Below are 14,891 nucleotides of genomic sequence, written 5' to 3' on the forward strand. Positions count from 1 at the left end.
GACCCATTTCTGGTTTCGACGAGGAGCAGTCGAAGCACTTTGCGTGTTTGAGGCGTCAGAACTATCCCCGACAGCGAAACCAACCGTGCGTCTTGGCTTCGTGTGGCACATGACAGTTGCCAAAGAAACCAGGCCAGTCCATTTACCTTGACCGCACACGTCCTTGGCGCCCGGGGAATAGCACACATGATATCCTCTTGTACTGATGGCCAAACTCACCCTGTTGGAGAAGATATTCCCAAGCACAATGTCGCTGCGGATCCAGTTCTTTTCACACACCGGCCAAGCTCCGTTCGCCCAATAAACCCTGCACTTCGATGGAGTGACAAGTACGCGTGGTGATACAGGTCCCTCATTGAATAGTGCCAGCGGAATCAAAATGCCGCAAAATCAAAGCCGTTGATTTTTGCCTCAGTGATGAAAAGGGCGGGCGAATAAAGCGAGCTGTCAGCTTTGTGGACGTGGAATCCAGCTCATCGCACACACGCGACAGCAAGCCGTTCCAAGGTGGTCATGGATGAGGCCGCCAACGAGTAAACTCGGACGCTCCATTGTTCAATGAAGTGACAGAAGAAGGTTACAGTACAGTTCAATGGCCGCCATGATTGCAGACGTGCGTAGCTGTATTGGTAGTGCTGGTGCTTGGTGTTTCCATCGCTTGCAACCCACGCAGTAGCCATCACTGGCTACCACAACCAGGCTCGCTGCCATCCTCAAAACACACAGCCACCAAGAACTACATTCAAGGATCAAGCGCATCTTCTATCGAAGAATACACCTCAACGAGAAATTCGATCCATTCTAGTTCATGCGGAACTGCGCCGCAATTCAAACGTCGCAAGCGCAATAGGGTAGCGACGCAGTTTGCTAATAGAGCCATCACAGCACTCGCTGTCCATTACTCGCGTACTCGGCGCATGATCCGCCGTATTTTCTAGTCTTCTCTGAAGATTGCAAATTCCCATAACTCGGACGAATCTAGTTGATCCGTACTTGCGCAGCAATGAATCTGGTCTTTGTTCGAACTCGTCCGAACCTCCTGCCAAGCATCAGCCTTCCTTGGTCTGACAACTCGGAGCCGGGATCCAAGGCCGAGAGGTCTTGTGCGAGCTCTACTCTAGATGTGCGACATACTGGTTTGATTACGAGGCGGACTCTTTTCTATTCTGACTACAGCGCGCTAAGTAACACTTGAAATACATGCTGGTGTATAACTGGCCGCGTGCTCTCTCACACCTCCCATTCTTCAGCACGTCACACTTGCTCGCTTTGAAAAGGAAACCCTGCCGAGTCCCTCATTTCTTTTATTTTGCAGACTTTCTCTGCCGGAATTTCTCCTCGCGCTCTAACGGTAGTTGCTCGTATTGAAGATGCTTCAACTGAGCTAGCCACCGCACGAAGCCCCTCGGAGATGAAAGTTGCCATTTGTATTCGATTTGCGCATGTATGAATTGAGTCGCCATCCTGGCGAGCAAGGGCCAGGGTTCTACGACTGGTGGACTGACGCAGTCTGATAGCCGTGCCACGATGATAGAGTTGCGACATTGTCGGCAAAAAGCTCATATTGGGTTAGCGCTGCCTGGTATTGTCGCTGTACGAATTACCAGTAACCAAAACGTGATGGACGTGTTTCGGGGCGAGCTGCCAGTTCTCGGAATGATTCCACGCTTCCGCTGCTTTGGCACGCCACGAGCTCGAGGCCGGTCTGGAAGTTTTTGATGCTTCAATCTTGCCATTGTAATACCATGCCTTGCCATCGCAACTGTTGTGGCCGGTTGGCCGGGGAGGCCAAGGGCAGCATGGACCGAGCACCCGGCCGCAAAACTGTTGGGGGGGTTAGGCATGAGCCAATCAGACGCACCGACGTTTGAACCAGAGGGCTTGATGTACTGCGGTAGCCGATGATCCATGGGGTAACAAACTAATAAGAAGCGATGGGGCGGCGCTGTCAGAACGGAGGCTGCGACGTGGGATAGGGCCTCGGTCTACAACAACGGGAAGCAAGGGTGCCACTCTACGATTTTCACAAGCTAGGGTGCAAATATGTTAGATTTCTGCCCCTTGAGACACAGAGAAAGTGTCCGCAGGTGGAAGACTCCAGGCATGTTCGAAGTATTTGTTAGCAACAAGTTCAGCTTCAGCATCTCAGTCTGTGAAGGGTTAGGATTTCGATGTCCATCGAAGAGAGGCAGGAAATGCAAGACCTGGATCAAACTATGTATCCGTACTATGCCCCGACTTGTCGAGCATCTACTAGTTACATACATAGTTAGTTAGGTAGTTAGTTACTGGCTCGCTGGGTGCTCACCGTTTCTCGGCTATACCCCACATTCTCGGCAACTTGGGTGGCCGCTTTACCGGGTGATGGGCGTTCCGCTTGCGGATTTGCGGGGATTGATCTTGCCAACGGATTGTCATTGAAGGAGACGAAAAAAAAAAAACCAGCGAAAACAGTGCGATTATTGTCCGTTTATCATTCTCCGTGGTTTTATCAAGAAGCGGTATGTACGTGGGTAAGGTGCAAGGACTGCGTTGATCAGACCATCCACTCACGCGCTGGGGTGATCCTTGCATCCACATGTAAAGGACCGAGCTCACAGGCCACACTTACCTGAAGGCTGGGTAGTTTTAGTTGATACATTGCGGTTACGGCACCTAATACCAGGTATCTAGGTACCTACAACTTTTGGAACCCCACTGTAGTTATAGCGGCATCAGCCTCCTGACGGCTGGCAGATCCTCTCTCGTTTGTGCCCCCCCACCAGACTTCTGCGACAGACGGACAGATTGACTGCAAGTGCCCGGGGAAAGCAAACGGACAGTTCCTAGAAACCCGCCCGCAACACCACAGTTTCCGGTTCGTGATACTTTTTTCCCTCGCCAATCCCCCTTGTTCGTCATCCCGCACCGTCTCTCCGTGACCTCTCTGCCGTCGGGACCCCAGGCCATCGTTTCCATCCCCCTCCCCAGCCACGCCGGGCCGGTGCGTTTTCTCCTGTCCCTTTTTCTCTGCCCGCCCGGGGGCATCCATCGCATCTGCCGCCGTCGCCGCCCGTCGACACCTCGCCCCTCTCTCATCAGCAACAACGCTTCTTCCCCTCTTCGCCCCCCCCCCCCGGTCCGATCCGGCCTGCATCTAGCCGGGGAAGAAGGACCAAATTTGCCGCCCTCGAGATCGCCTACACGGAGGTGGCGAGGCGTACCACAGCAATAGATACAGCCCACAAGGTCAAATGTCGCCCGACGCCCACCAGAGACGCCGTGCGAGGCAGGCCTGCACTCACTGCAACGCCCGCCGCGTCAAGTGCAACGTCACCGAACGGGTGCCCTGCGATAACTGCGTGGCCGCCGGTACGCAGTGCCAGTTGAGGGTCTCGCGCCGCGGCAAGCACCCGCGCTACCGTCCTGGCCACGAACCCGCCAAGCCCTCGCCGGCCTCGCCACGGCAGCCGCAATCGCAGCAGCAACCCACGTCGCCCGCCCGCCCAGCCGCCCCCGAGTCGGCGTCATCCTCCCAGATCCAGCCGCCGCCCCTCGCGCCCACCCGCCCGCTCGCCAAGCAGCTGCCCGCCGTCGTCCCACCGTCACCGCTCGACGGCCTCGCCTTTGCCGGTACCAGCGCCTCGCCGCCCAACGACCCGCCCAGCCTCGTCTCCAAGAGCGAGTACACGTCGCCCAACGACGAGGAAATGTCGCAAGCGTCCATTGCCCTCGCCTCGTTGTCCCGCGGCGTCGTCAAGCCCGATGTCAAGCCCGACGAGAAGCAAGAATACGGCGCCTCCGTCTTCTGGGGCGAGTCGTCGTCGATTCGCTACGTCGGCACCGACAACTTTGCCTCGTCCGTAGCCAAGCTCGACTCGATCCCGTACGAGACAGGTGCCGGCAAGGACCGCCCCGAATATCCGAATCCCGCCCTCGAAACCCTCATGAGCCGACCAAGCGGCCCCTTTACGCTTCCGCCCCGCCACGTCACCACGGCGCTCCTCATGGCCTACTTTCAATGGTTCCATCCCTTCTGCCCTATTGTCGACGAGCAGGACATATGGAACCAGTTTGAGACGGGCACCCTCTCCACACTGCTGCTGCAGTCTCTGCTGCTCGTCGCCACGTCCCACTGCGACGATTCCGTCGTCACCGACGTGGGCTTCGGCAACAGAAGCCAAGCCAAGCTCGCCTTTTATACCCGCGCGACCGAATTGTACGACGCCAACATTGAAACCCAAAGCCTCGTCATCATCCAGAGCGTCATCCTCCTGAGCTTCTGGCGCGGACGCGCCTCTGAGGAAAAGGACACCCGATACTGGCTCGGCGTCGCTATTAGCATGGCGCAGCGCCGCGGCCTGCATCGCTCACGCAAACAGGGCAAGCTCGCGCCCGACGCCCGCGTGTCGGATCGTCAAAAGAAGCTCGCCAGAAGACTATGGTGGTCCGTGTATATGCACGAGAAGCAGTCGGCCGGCACCCTGGGCCTGCCGCAGCGGGTGCGCAACGAGGACTGCGACGTCGAGAGCCTCGAGCCGGGCGATTTCGAGCACGCCTTTTCCACGTCCCGCCCGAAGGAAGAGAGAACCGAGGCCATGGACTACACCATGCGCATAACCGAGCTCAGCACCTTTCTCGGCAAAGTCCTCGACGTCGGCTACTCGCCGCACCGGACCTCGACCGAAGCCGACCGCACCGCGATCCGCGACGAGCTTGTCCGGTGGAAACAGAGCCTGCCGCCGTCGCTGCGCATCGACGAGGACCTCGGCTCCCAGCTGAGCCTCTTTACGAGTATGATCCACCTGGCCTACAATAACATTGTGATTCTCCTGTACCGGCTCTGCTTCTCCGACACCACGTTTGACCACGAGGGCCAGTTCGCGCTGCAGGCCGGCGCGCGCAACGTGCGCATCATCGAGGACATGCTGCCGCGCGGCGTGATGCGGCACGCGCAGATCCATGTCATCACCAACCTCTCCAACACGCTCGTGCTCAACGTCATGGAGCTGCGCTTCGCGCGCGGCATGTCGCGCACGAGCGCCGAGCACCGCGCCAAGGTCTGCCTGCTCGGCCTCGCCGAGCTGCAGACAACGTGGGAGTTTCGCAACTGGCTCCTGCAGCTCTTCATCCGCCGCGTCGACGGGGGGCCCGCTGCCGACCGCCGCCGCATCGAGGAGACCGAGGCCAAGCACCTCGCCTACAAGACGGAGACGCCGCTGCAGGCCTCGTACGGCGCCGCCATGTCCCGCGAAAACTCGGGCAGCGGCGGCTGGCTCGGCAACTTTGCTGAGTTTGAGGGCTTCACGTTTAACCTGAGCAACGAGATCACGGACCCCATGACGTGGCCCGTCGACGAGAAGGAGCGGTTCTTGTTTTCCCAGATTTACAACTCGAATCCGTTTTGGTAACGGCGCGCCGGGGGCATTGGCTCTGCGGTACTCATCTTTTTTGTTTTGGTTTTCTCTGTGGGAGGGGTTAGGTTCCGGATTTTGGGCTGGGATGTATACAAAAGAAATACCGGCAAGGGGCTGGTGTTGCACGCGCTTAAGTCGTGCCCTGATTTTTTTTTTCTTAACGAGCGATTGGGATATTAATGACTTGTCCTCTTTTCTGACATGTACAGTACTGCCAAGGCAGGTTTTGATTTTTTTGACTTCTTCTAGCTTCTGGTAATCCAAAAAGACCTTTTTCAAGACACGAAGCGACTCTTTATCTTCTTTCGGCTCAATGTAATACCCCCTCGTCGCGGCCGTGAATAATGGAAAACGACAAAAAGTAGAAAAGAAAACATCACATAAAAACAAAGAAGAAAATACTATTTCAAGACACTGACTTAGCATGGCTATTAGTAAAGCGCAGCGCTCAAGCCTGTCTGTATCGTTTATGACAGGAAAATATTGTACTGTATCTGGCCGTTTTGCGGCAATAAATTCCTTGACATCTTAAAGGGTATATTGAGAAAAGACTACTGACTGTAAATTTGCTTCTAAACAATGTTGCGTTACGACATGATACAATGGCATGCCTGTACGCTATGTGATGCACGCCGACTGTTTTCTTGATTACTTCCTCTCAGTGGCAATGTCCTCGGTCCCAACCTCCTCATCGGACGACACATCCGAGTCCTTGACCAAGCTCTGGTCATTGGTGAGGTAGACGTTGCGGACGAGAAGGGAAAAGATGATGAGCGGCACACACAGCGAGATACCAGTAATGGTCAACAGCCTCTGGATGTGTTGGTATCCGCTGATGAGGGCCGTACGCTCAGGTGTGCCAATAGGGTAGCTGACGATAAAGGTGAGAGGCGACCCGTAGGCCTCCTGGGCCATGGTCGCGTTGATGGAAGCGAAGCGCTCCTCGAGCTCCCCGGGCAGTAGCTGTGTCCACATAGCACCGGCGACAGAGTATCCCAGAGCTGAACCAACATTATACATGGCAAGGAAGATACCTGTCAGAACTGCCATCTTTTCGTGGGGCACTTGGATCTGTAGAGACGCCTGGGTGGTGTAGGGGAACAGACCACCGGCGAAGCCAAGCACGACTTGGGCGCCAATAACACCCGCTCTAGCGGCGCTGTCGGCGGTGACGGATCCTCGGAAGTGGATAAGGAGGCCAAAGGCAACCATGAAGAGACAAGTACCGGCAATGATGAAGGGCTTGAGACGGCGGACCTTGAAGACGATGGCGCCGAGACAGGTGCCGACGATGACACTGACAAACGAGTAGAGAAGGGCGATTCGGGAGGTGGACTTGACGCTAAAGTCGAATGCAACTTGGAGAACGGTGAAGAGGAAATCGGCTTGCATGGTCCAGGCAAAGTTGAGGAAGACGGCAATGCCAATAGGAGCCCAGACGGAGCGATCCTTCATGTAGCGGAAAGGAACGAGAGGAACAGGAGCGCGCAGCTCCCAGAGGGCGAAGATGGGAATGCAGCAGACACCAACGACCAGAGGAGCGATGATACCAGCGGAGCCCCATTTGGGGGGCGTACCACCGGCGCTACCACCAGCAAGAGTGAGAGGAGCCAAGATCAAACCGAAAACAGCAATGACCAGGACGATACCGATGCCGTCGAGTGCCCAGAACAGCTCGCTGGAGAACTTGAAAAAACGGACAAAGATGTTGCTACCAGAGGTATTGGCAACAGGGGACCGGAAGGAGTGTCGGAGGTAGCCAAACAGACCCAGCTCTCTGACCTTGTCGCGAATGCCAACCCAGGTCAGGCTGATGATGAGAGGCAGGGAGCAGACGGGGTAGATGATGGCCCACATGCCGATGCCCCAGTTCCAGGTGATGTTCTTGGTAGCCGAGGCCTGAATGTCACCAGTGATCCATGCGTTGATGATGAAGGGGAGGGCGGGGATGTAGCTGAAGAAGAGACGGGCGCGGGAGGTGGTGATGTCGGCGACAATGACCTCGACGAGGAGGATGACAAGGGTGTAGCCAATCTGATAGATGACGCTGCCGGCGCAAAAGGTGCCAATGTCTTTGGAGGCGGCCTCGATGATGGTGCCGATGGTGTAGCAAAAGACGGAAAAGATGAGCAGCTCGACGCGGCCAAAGATATCGGCGAGCTTGCCGCCGGTGGGCTGGGCGGCGGCGGCGATGACGGCGCGGACGACATTGATGGTGGAGAGAAGCGAGTGCTTGCCAAACGAGTTGGTAGCATACGTCTGATAGTTGTAGCGCAGGCCGCCATCGAGGCCGTAGGCGTAGGCCAGGATAAAGGTGCTGGTGAAGATGATGATGCGGTCCGTCATGGTGAGGCTGGCGGCGATGGCCTCGATACGTGCGACACCGGGCGAGCGGACGCCGCGGGCAATGTCGGCGAGCGACACATCGGCCTTGGCCACGGTCTTATCATCGACCTGTCCGTCCAGGCCATGCAGGTTGAGGCGCTTCTGAGCACCGTAGGAGGCCATTGTTGCGGATGGGAATCTATCCAGAGGGTTGGCGGGTGGTAGTTGTCTATGAGAGGAGGAGGGATGAGGGATGATGGATGAGGGGTGGGCAATCGGGTTGTTATATAATATAAGTAGGTACATAATAAAGTACTTTGCCTAGAGGTGTTGGCTCGGCAAATGGGTTGCAGCTAGACTTTTCAGCAGGTGCCCACCTAGTAGACAAAATTGATGATGCACTTGTAGTTAATTTAGTACTATGCACTAATATCGTTCTCTTATTCTTCGTCTTCTTTGTCTGTATCATCTATTCATCTTTCTTATTTTTTTCCCCTTTTCGCCTGGTTAATAGAGTCCGTACAAGAGTCTGTGGACTGTCTGTCTGGTCAGTTGCTCTGTCACCCATATAGAACCTGTAATACTATGTAGTATATACATCGAGTGCGTATGTACATACTAGAGGCAGTAGCGATTGATTAGATTACCCACTTGAAAAGGAAAAAAAAAGAAGAAAAGGCAAATCCAATAATCAGGCGACCTTTTTTTTTTCTTCAGACGCCACCCTCGTTGCCGCTCCACCAGGACCACCACGGACTCGACCAAATACGAACTAGTTTCAAGCCCTTGATGCGCCACCAGCGGGCGGCCGCGCCTCGTTTCGTTTCGACAAGTTTTATCTGATCCGACGAAAAAATCACAGTGCACAGTGCGCGATGGCGTGTTTGAGTTGCACTTATTTCTCACGCTGCGCAGGGGTTAACGAGAGAGAACCTTGAGACCGGCAACTGTGTGCAGCGCGTCAGCTGTCTCGATGGCATACAAACAAGGGTCTGCCCACCACCACAAACCATCAACGGCTTCGGATTCGTCGGCGTACGGCCTGCGACCATTTGCCGATGACCAAGGGCGATCAACCTGCATGGCCACATGGGATTGCTGGGCACTGGTGGAGCGACCGACGGAGAGGCGGCCGAGTCAAGGACCAGAGCAGGATACCAAGATTTTCTCGCCGTGCCCCGCGCGGCTTGGCAGGACAGGCGCTGCTTGGACGACTCTTTGATGGCCAGAATTTTCTTACAAGTCAAATGGCCATCTGATCTCAGTCGCCAAACGCTCTGCACGACGTCAACCTCGGCCGACCGAACGCCGATCCCTAAAATGCCATCACCGAGCAACGTCCGCACGCGGCCTCTACTCTACTCGGCTTCCCCGCGGTGACTAGTTCGCCAGCCTTGTCTCACAAATCCGACTCAGCCTATGATGAACATTGTCAGGGCCAAAGGCAATAGCAGCACATCCATAAACATATACGATTAATACCCACCAAACTACGGGGCTCGAGAGAATTGTTCCGTCGCTCAGCTCCTCGAGATGGAAATTTTCAAGTCTTGGCGGTTGACGCGGTCCTCTGCTCCATCCGCTCCTCGACCCAACGACTTCATTCGTCGCCTCATCTTGCCCCGAACTTCACGTCGGAATACCACAGCTGGAGCACCTCGCGGCGATAAAGGCCCATCTTGGCAGGTAGTTTCCATGAATCAGACTGCTAGCTCCAGACATGTCGACTTAGCATGGCATCGCCTCAAAGCCTAATTTTGGCTTTCTATCCCCAATGCATCGAAATTATCTTTCGACGGGCAAAAAGTTTTCACCAGGTCCAGACCAAGACAAAGGCAGCCACTAACTCGTTGGTTCCGCTTTTGTGGACGGTCTCCGTCTACAAGTCGGATATCCGACGAGCTACCATGTTTCAATCTGATAACTTTGAAGCATTCTCGCCAAGTCCAACACCGGAGCAAATCTCCGCAACGGAGCTTGAAGTTCTGTCCTTGCGCCCGCAACAAGACATGCTCAGCCAATGTCCTGTTGCTGCGAGTGAATTTGACGCAGCATTAATGGCAACAAAGCCGTTTTTAGTTCGTTGCTGCGAGTGAATTTGACGCAGCATTAATGGCAACAAACCCGTTTTTAGTTCACCTGTGCGAGTAGGACACAACTCGGTCAGTTACTGATTGACAAAAACTCTCTGTTGTTGAACCGCGCAGAAACGCCGGGATCCCCAAAGAGTCGGAGCTGCGAGCGGCGCCAGTGGCAAGCTTCTGCGCCAACGTTTGCTTGGTCCAAGCCAAAATACCAACACGGGTTGCCAACACGGTTGCCAACGCGGGCGTGCAGTGTGTGCGACGTCAGCCCTTAATAAGCTGTTTACCTTGGCTTTCCTCATCCTGAACGCACTTCTGCGGCTGATGTAGTACGGCAGTGACAGCCAATACGAACACATGCGCGCAGCTGGAAACTATTGACGCACAGAGACGCAATGGGCCGCAGGCACCCACGCCCATGGCACCTGATTGTAGTGCTGGATGGTGTCTTGGGTTGCACGCGTTGGGATTTTGTGCTAGGAGCTTATTTCAGCGCGCAGCACACGAAGCTGCCGTGCATCGTGATGTTATGGGCGCAATCTGACGTTTACGAAGAGTGAGCCGCAGCTGGAAATATATAGACCTTGGTTGGATCCCCTTGCTGCGGCGATTTCTACTTTCCTCCCATTCCTGAGCAACAAGTCCACGCGTTGACTCCTCGCCAAGATGCTATACCAACTGCTTTCGCTTTCTCAGCTCGCAACTGTGGTGTTGGGCCATCCCAATGTATCGCCAGATGTCAGCACCGCCCGAGTTGTCTCGAGAGATGGACGGTGCGGGATAGGTTTCGGCACGACGTGCGAAAACGATGAATGCTGCTCGAGCGCGGGGTACGGTCTCACGTTGGTGTTTTGATTTTCCCGTCCCGTACTAAAAATGATTCAGATGGTGCGGAGTTGGGTACGATTACTGCTCTGCGCCGGCCTGTCAGATTGACTTTGGCCCGCGGTGTGACGCCAATGTGCGACCCAAGGGTCCGGCTACGGAGCGGGTTGCACGGCCGCACATTGGCAATATTCCCTACGGCGAAGCCATCTACCACTGTGAGCGGTATGGCGATATTGCCCTGACCTTTGATGACGGTCCCTACACGTACACTGAGGATCTCCTGAACATTCTCCAGGTGAGCAGCTGGCCCTCCCACACGGTTGTGTTACACCACCAACCACCCCTCCTCCCCCGCCATCTCTAACGGCACACACCTCAACAGGACTACAATGCCAAGGCGACCTTTTTCGTCACCGGCAACAATCTCGGCAAGGGCGCCATAAACGACCCTCGATACGCCTGGGGTGGCCTGATCAAGCGCATGGTGGCCAGCGGCCATCAGGTCGCCAGTCACACGTGGTCGCACCAGCGCCTGACGGAGCTGAGCAGGACGCAGCTGCGCAACCAGATGTTTTTCAACGAGGCGGCACTCGCCGACCTTCTTGGATATTTTCCGACGTACATGCGGCCGCCGTACTCGGCCAGCAACGATGAGACGGACCGCTGGCTCGGCGAGCTCGGCTACCACGTTACGTACTTTAACCTCGACACCGAAGGCTACCTGCACGACGAGCCGGACCAAATTCAAAAATGCAAGGACATTTGGGACGACGCCGTCGAGAAGCGCGACCCGAAGACGACCAAGTGGCTCCAGATTGAGCACGACACGGTGTACCAGTCCGTGTACAACTTGACCGAGTACGCCCTCAAGTCGCTGTTTCGAAACGGCTTCCGGTCCGTCACCGTGGGCGAGTGCCTGGGCGACCCGCGCGAGAATTGGTACAGGAGGGTGTAGGTCGGGCAGCACCAGTCGCCCAACCTGCCCCCTATGCTGAAATGCCACGGTGTTATGCAGGTCTTTGTATATGAGGGTTCTATATGACTTGGCGCTACCATAAGTTTGCCGATTAATGAAATCTAACGTTGAATGAATGGGTTCTCGTCTACATTATCAATCACTGTTTGATATATGTTGGGTCAAGCCGACATTAGGCGCCAAATACACCGAGTTGGATCTCGATTTTCGGCTGCCGACTTTGCGGGATGGCGACTGTCCCAAAACCCTGACACGTCTTGGACAGGAACCATCTTACGATGAATGTTCTGCGATAGCCCCCCGTTCAAAGTGTCCGTCGTCTTGGCGTTTCTAAAAATGTTGCATGTCGTCCTCCGTCGCACGCCGGCGATCCACCTTTGTCGCACGCATAGCGCAATGCAATGCATAGGAGCTTTAACAAATGCATCTTGCTCAGCGCTGGTCTGAGTCGTACGATTCGCGTCGGTGCTTCTGACTTGGTTTATCGTGAGGGGGGTTTTTTTTTTTCTAGAAAAAGAACCCGTTCAAGGCTACCTATGCAGGCCGCCAACAAAGTCCAACTAGTTACAACGCACTATCTCGAATGGGCCAAAGGGGGTAACGAGGCTCGAATTTGTAGTAGATCACGGGCTGCCGGCTTTTGTGTTTGACGCAATCTATATCTAGCACCATACCTTACCCGCTCGCCAACGATTTCTCATCTTTGCAGGGCTGCTGACGGAAACTTTCCGACTCTCGTGGATTCACGCGAGGGTTCCGAGAGCTATGTGGCTGTTTCTGATCTTGGCGCCACAAGGACAAGGCTCCTCTGGCCTTGTTCTTACTTTCAGCCACCGCCGCGGTAGCCACCGCGGAGAAGCCGGGGACGATGGATGAAGCCAGCCGGCGCTCTTGGAGCAAGGTGGCCGGCGTTGGGGGACCTTCCGGACCCCTCACGTCGGCGGGACACCGCGCCGCCGAATCAGAGCCCCGGCATTTTTTGGCGACGCCCAAGCTACATTCCTATTATTAACGAGTGGCTCAGAATGGCGGCGGCTGCTTCCCTTTCCTTCAGCCCCAAGACTGACGCCTTGTACCGCTAGTTGACTAGCTCCCTTCCCATTCAACAACCTTTATCATCAGTGGCGTCGACAGGGCTGAGCGCTGTGTAAGCCATGATCGGCAAGCGGGAGAGATACTCTTGTGCCTTGCAGCTGAGTGCCGTTCAAATCGGGCAAGCCGCCCAGTGCTACTGTCCCAGGTCAAGAGGGCTCAAGACAGCTAGTCAATGTCGGCGAGAAGAAAACGAACCGAGTATGACAGTTCCTTTTGGTGTTGCCAAATAAAGAAGGCTCCGATTTGGAATAACTACGGGCGGCATGAAACAAATTGTGCGCCGCCAAAAGTTTTACCCGCATCTGGAATTTGGTCTAGATGCGCTAGAAGGGCGGCTGGCCAACAGCGGGTGAATAAGGCGACTTTTAGAGTTTTTAACAGATCAAACATGAGCCTATTGCTAGTCCTCAAGAAGAGGCTTTTTTATTTGTTTTGGGTCCAACGATAAGTTGTAATAGTATGTCAATTCCCACATTATTCGTCTGGGGAAGATGGGGGTGGGGGGGAGGAAGAGAGGCATTTCTGTAAAGTGACCCCGTTTGAAGTCGTCTAGTCATGGCATGAAACTTGAGACGGACCCCCCGTGTCGCAAGCACGTCTGGCTGGTTTCTGCAGCAGAGGGAGCCCGAGTCAAACTCGCAACATCAGATTAATCGCGCGAAGGGGGGGAAGAAAGGCAAAAAGGAAGGTTGTATTCACAGTTGGCGTCGGGTTTGGGGCCATTTCCGCCTTACCCATCACGATACATCTCCTTTAGCCCGACGAAATGAGATGTGGCTCCAATCCTTTCACAGCTCTTGCGGCCACCGTTTTCCGTCGAGCGGCTTTCTCTCGTGGCATAGAAACAAAGCACATGATAAGTTCGCTGTTACGCAGGGGGGTGGCCCGCAACGAGGACAGGCCCGGCTGACAGATAGGCCGGTGGCAAGTTGTGGACAACTTGAAGCGCAACTTCGGGGTCCCTGGTGGATCTTGACAAGGCAAAGAAAGAAGAGGATTCAAGGGAACTGGAAATTGGAAACCCTGGCAAGCAAGGGGCCAGCTTGCCTTGTCACTAGGGCTGGTTGGACGTTTGATGGGCCCATGAAGAAACTAAGTCAACTAGTCGACTTAGTTGGTTTGGTATAGCTATTATAAGATGAGACAAGGCCCCATTCTTCCCCAGTTTGTAATCTCGCCTTTGTTGTCATATAAGAACTTGCCAAGCTGCTCTTTCTTCCCTCCTATCCCTCCCCCTCGTCAATAACCTCTCCTTGTTCTCCCGACAACAACCACTTCTACAGCCAAAAGAACACCATCAGCAAAGACTACCCCATCTCCACCACCATGCAGACCAAGATCATCCTCGCCTCCCTGCTGGCCACGGCCGTGTCGGCCAACAACCTGCTCGCGCTGCGGCAGGTCAACACGCCGCTCGGGGACCTCTCGCCCGAGTGCCAGGCGGACCTTGCCGAGGTGCAAAAGGCGACCGACCTGCCGACGATCCCGACGGCCTTCATCTCCGACGCCTTTATACGGGCGCAGACGCTGACGGACCCGTGCGCGTACACGCTGACCGGCACCGTCGCCAGCGAGTACACGAGCTTCGTCCAGGCTGCCGAGTCGTGGGCCAGCGTGCACACGAGCATCGCCTCCAAGGTCGAAAAGGACTGCAACGCCGCCCTGCAGAACATTGCCAACCTGTGCCCCGCCGGCAAGGCCGGTGTCACCGCCACGTCGGGCGCCGGTGCCGGCGAGCCCGCCGCCACCCCCGCGGACGGTGAGGTCGCCAAGTCCACCGGCGGCGCTGGCGAGGTCGGCAAGAACGCCGCCGTCGCTCACGGGCCGGCGGCTGCCACCGCCCTCTTGGTCGCTGCGCTCGGCGCCATTGCTCTGTTGTAAATGGGGGAAGGGTTTGTGTGGATGGATTACTTTTTGCACCCCCCCCCCCCCCCTTTGCAAAGCGGATGTATATAGCCGCTGGATTTCCTGCGCGGTACCCCAGTGGGCGACCCGTGTTGCAGGCTTCAGCCAGTGTTCAACAAGACAAGAAAAAAAAAAGATGCGCAAAGAATGGGATTCGGCGCACGTGACGCCTCGTGCCCGGTTGCACGCGACATAGCCAATAACCCAATACATAATAGCGATAATGTACTTTTACTCTGGTTCTCGTGTTACGCGTTTGGATGCCGTGCGTTTTTAGTAAAC

The 14,891-nt window shown here is 55.5% G+C and overlaps 5 protein-coding genes across 5 annotated transcripts; 3 read left to right on the forward strand and 2 right to left on the reverse strand.

Annotated features, from left to right (window-relative positions):
* Positions 1 to 1,569: 1,569 nt before the first annotated feature.
* Positions 1,570 to 2,418, reverse strand: CCM_08777 (uncharacterized protein; the record flags this gene model as incomplete). Its single annotated transcript, XM_006673913.1, has 2 exons — positions 1,570 to 1,762; positions 2,309 to 2,418. 2 exons carry the CDS (start codon positions 2,416 to 2,418, stop codon positions 1,570 to 1,572), a joined length of 303 nt encoding a protein of 100 aa, XP_006673976.1.
* An 815-nt stretch (positions 2,419 to 3,233) lies between these two features.
* Positions 3,234 to 5,390, forward strand: CCM_08778 (cutinase transcription factor 1 alpha, putative; the record flags this gene model as incomplete). The annotated part of the gene is made up of 1 exon (XM_006673914.1): positions 3,234 to 5,390. The coding sequence occupies one exon, from the start codon at positions 3,234 to 3,236 to the stop codon at positions 5,388 to 5,390; it is 2,157 nt and encodes a 718-aa protein (XP_006673977.1).
* A 654-nt stretch (positions 5,391 to 6,044) lies between these two features.
* CCM_08779 (siderochrome-iron transporter (Sit1), putative) lies at positions 6,045 to 7,904 on the reverse strand (the record flags this gene model as incomplete). The annotated part of the gene is made up of 1 exon (XM_006673915.1): positions 6,045 to 7,904. The coding sequence occupies one exon, from the start codon at positions 7,902 to 7,904 to the stop codon at positions 6,045 to 6,047; it is 1,860 nt and encodes a 619-aa protein (XP_006673978.1).
* Positions 7,905 to 10,471: 2,567 nt separating this feature from the next.
* On the forward strand, positions 10,472 to 11,588 carry CCM_08780 (chitin deacetylase, putative; the record flags this gene model as incomplete). Its single annotated transcript, XM_006673916.1, has 3 exons — positions 10,472 to 10,647; positions 10,691 to 10,928; positions 11,016 to 11,588. 3 exons carry the CDS (start codon positions 10,472 to 10,474, stop codon positions 11,586 to 11,588), a joined length of 987 nt encoding a protein of 328 aa, XP_006673979.1.
* A 2,254-nt stretch (positions 11,589 to 13,842) lies between these two features.
* CCM_08781 (uncharacterized protein) lies at positions 13,843 to 14,585 on the forward strand (the record flags this gene model as incomplete). Its single annotated transcript, XM_006673917.1, has 2 exons — positions 13,843 to 13,868; positions 13,988 to 14,585. The coding sequence occupies 2 exons, from the start codon at positions 13,843 to 13,845 to the stop codon at positions 14,583 to 14,585; spliced, it is 624 nt and encodes a 207-aa protein (XP_006673980.1).
* Positions 14,586 to 14,891: the final 306 nt, after the last annotated feature.

Source organism: Cordyceps militaris (genome assembly GCF_000225605.1).
Source record: "Cordyceps militaris CM01 unplaced genomic scaffold CCM_S00007, whole genome shotgun sequence".
NCBI lineage: Eukaryota > Fungi > Ascomycota > Sordariomycetes > Hypocreales > Cordycipitaceae > Cordyceps > Cordyceps militaris.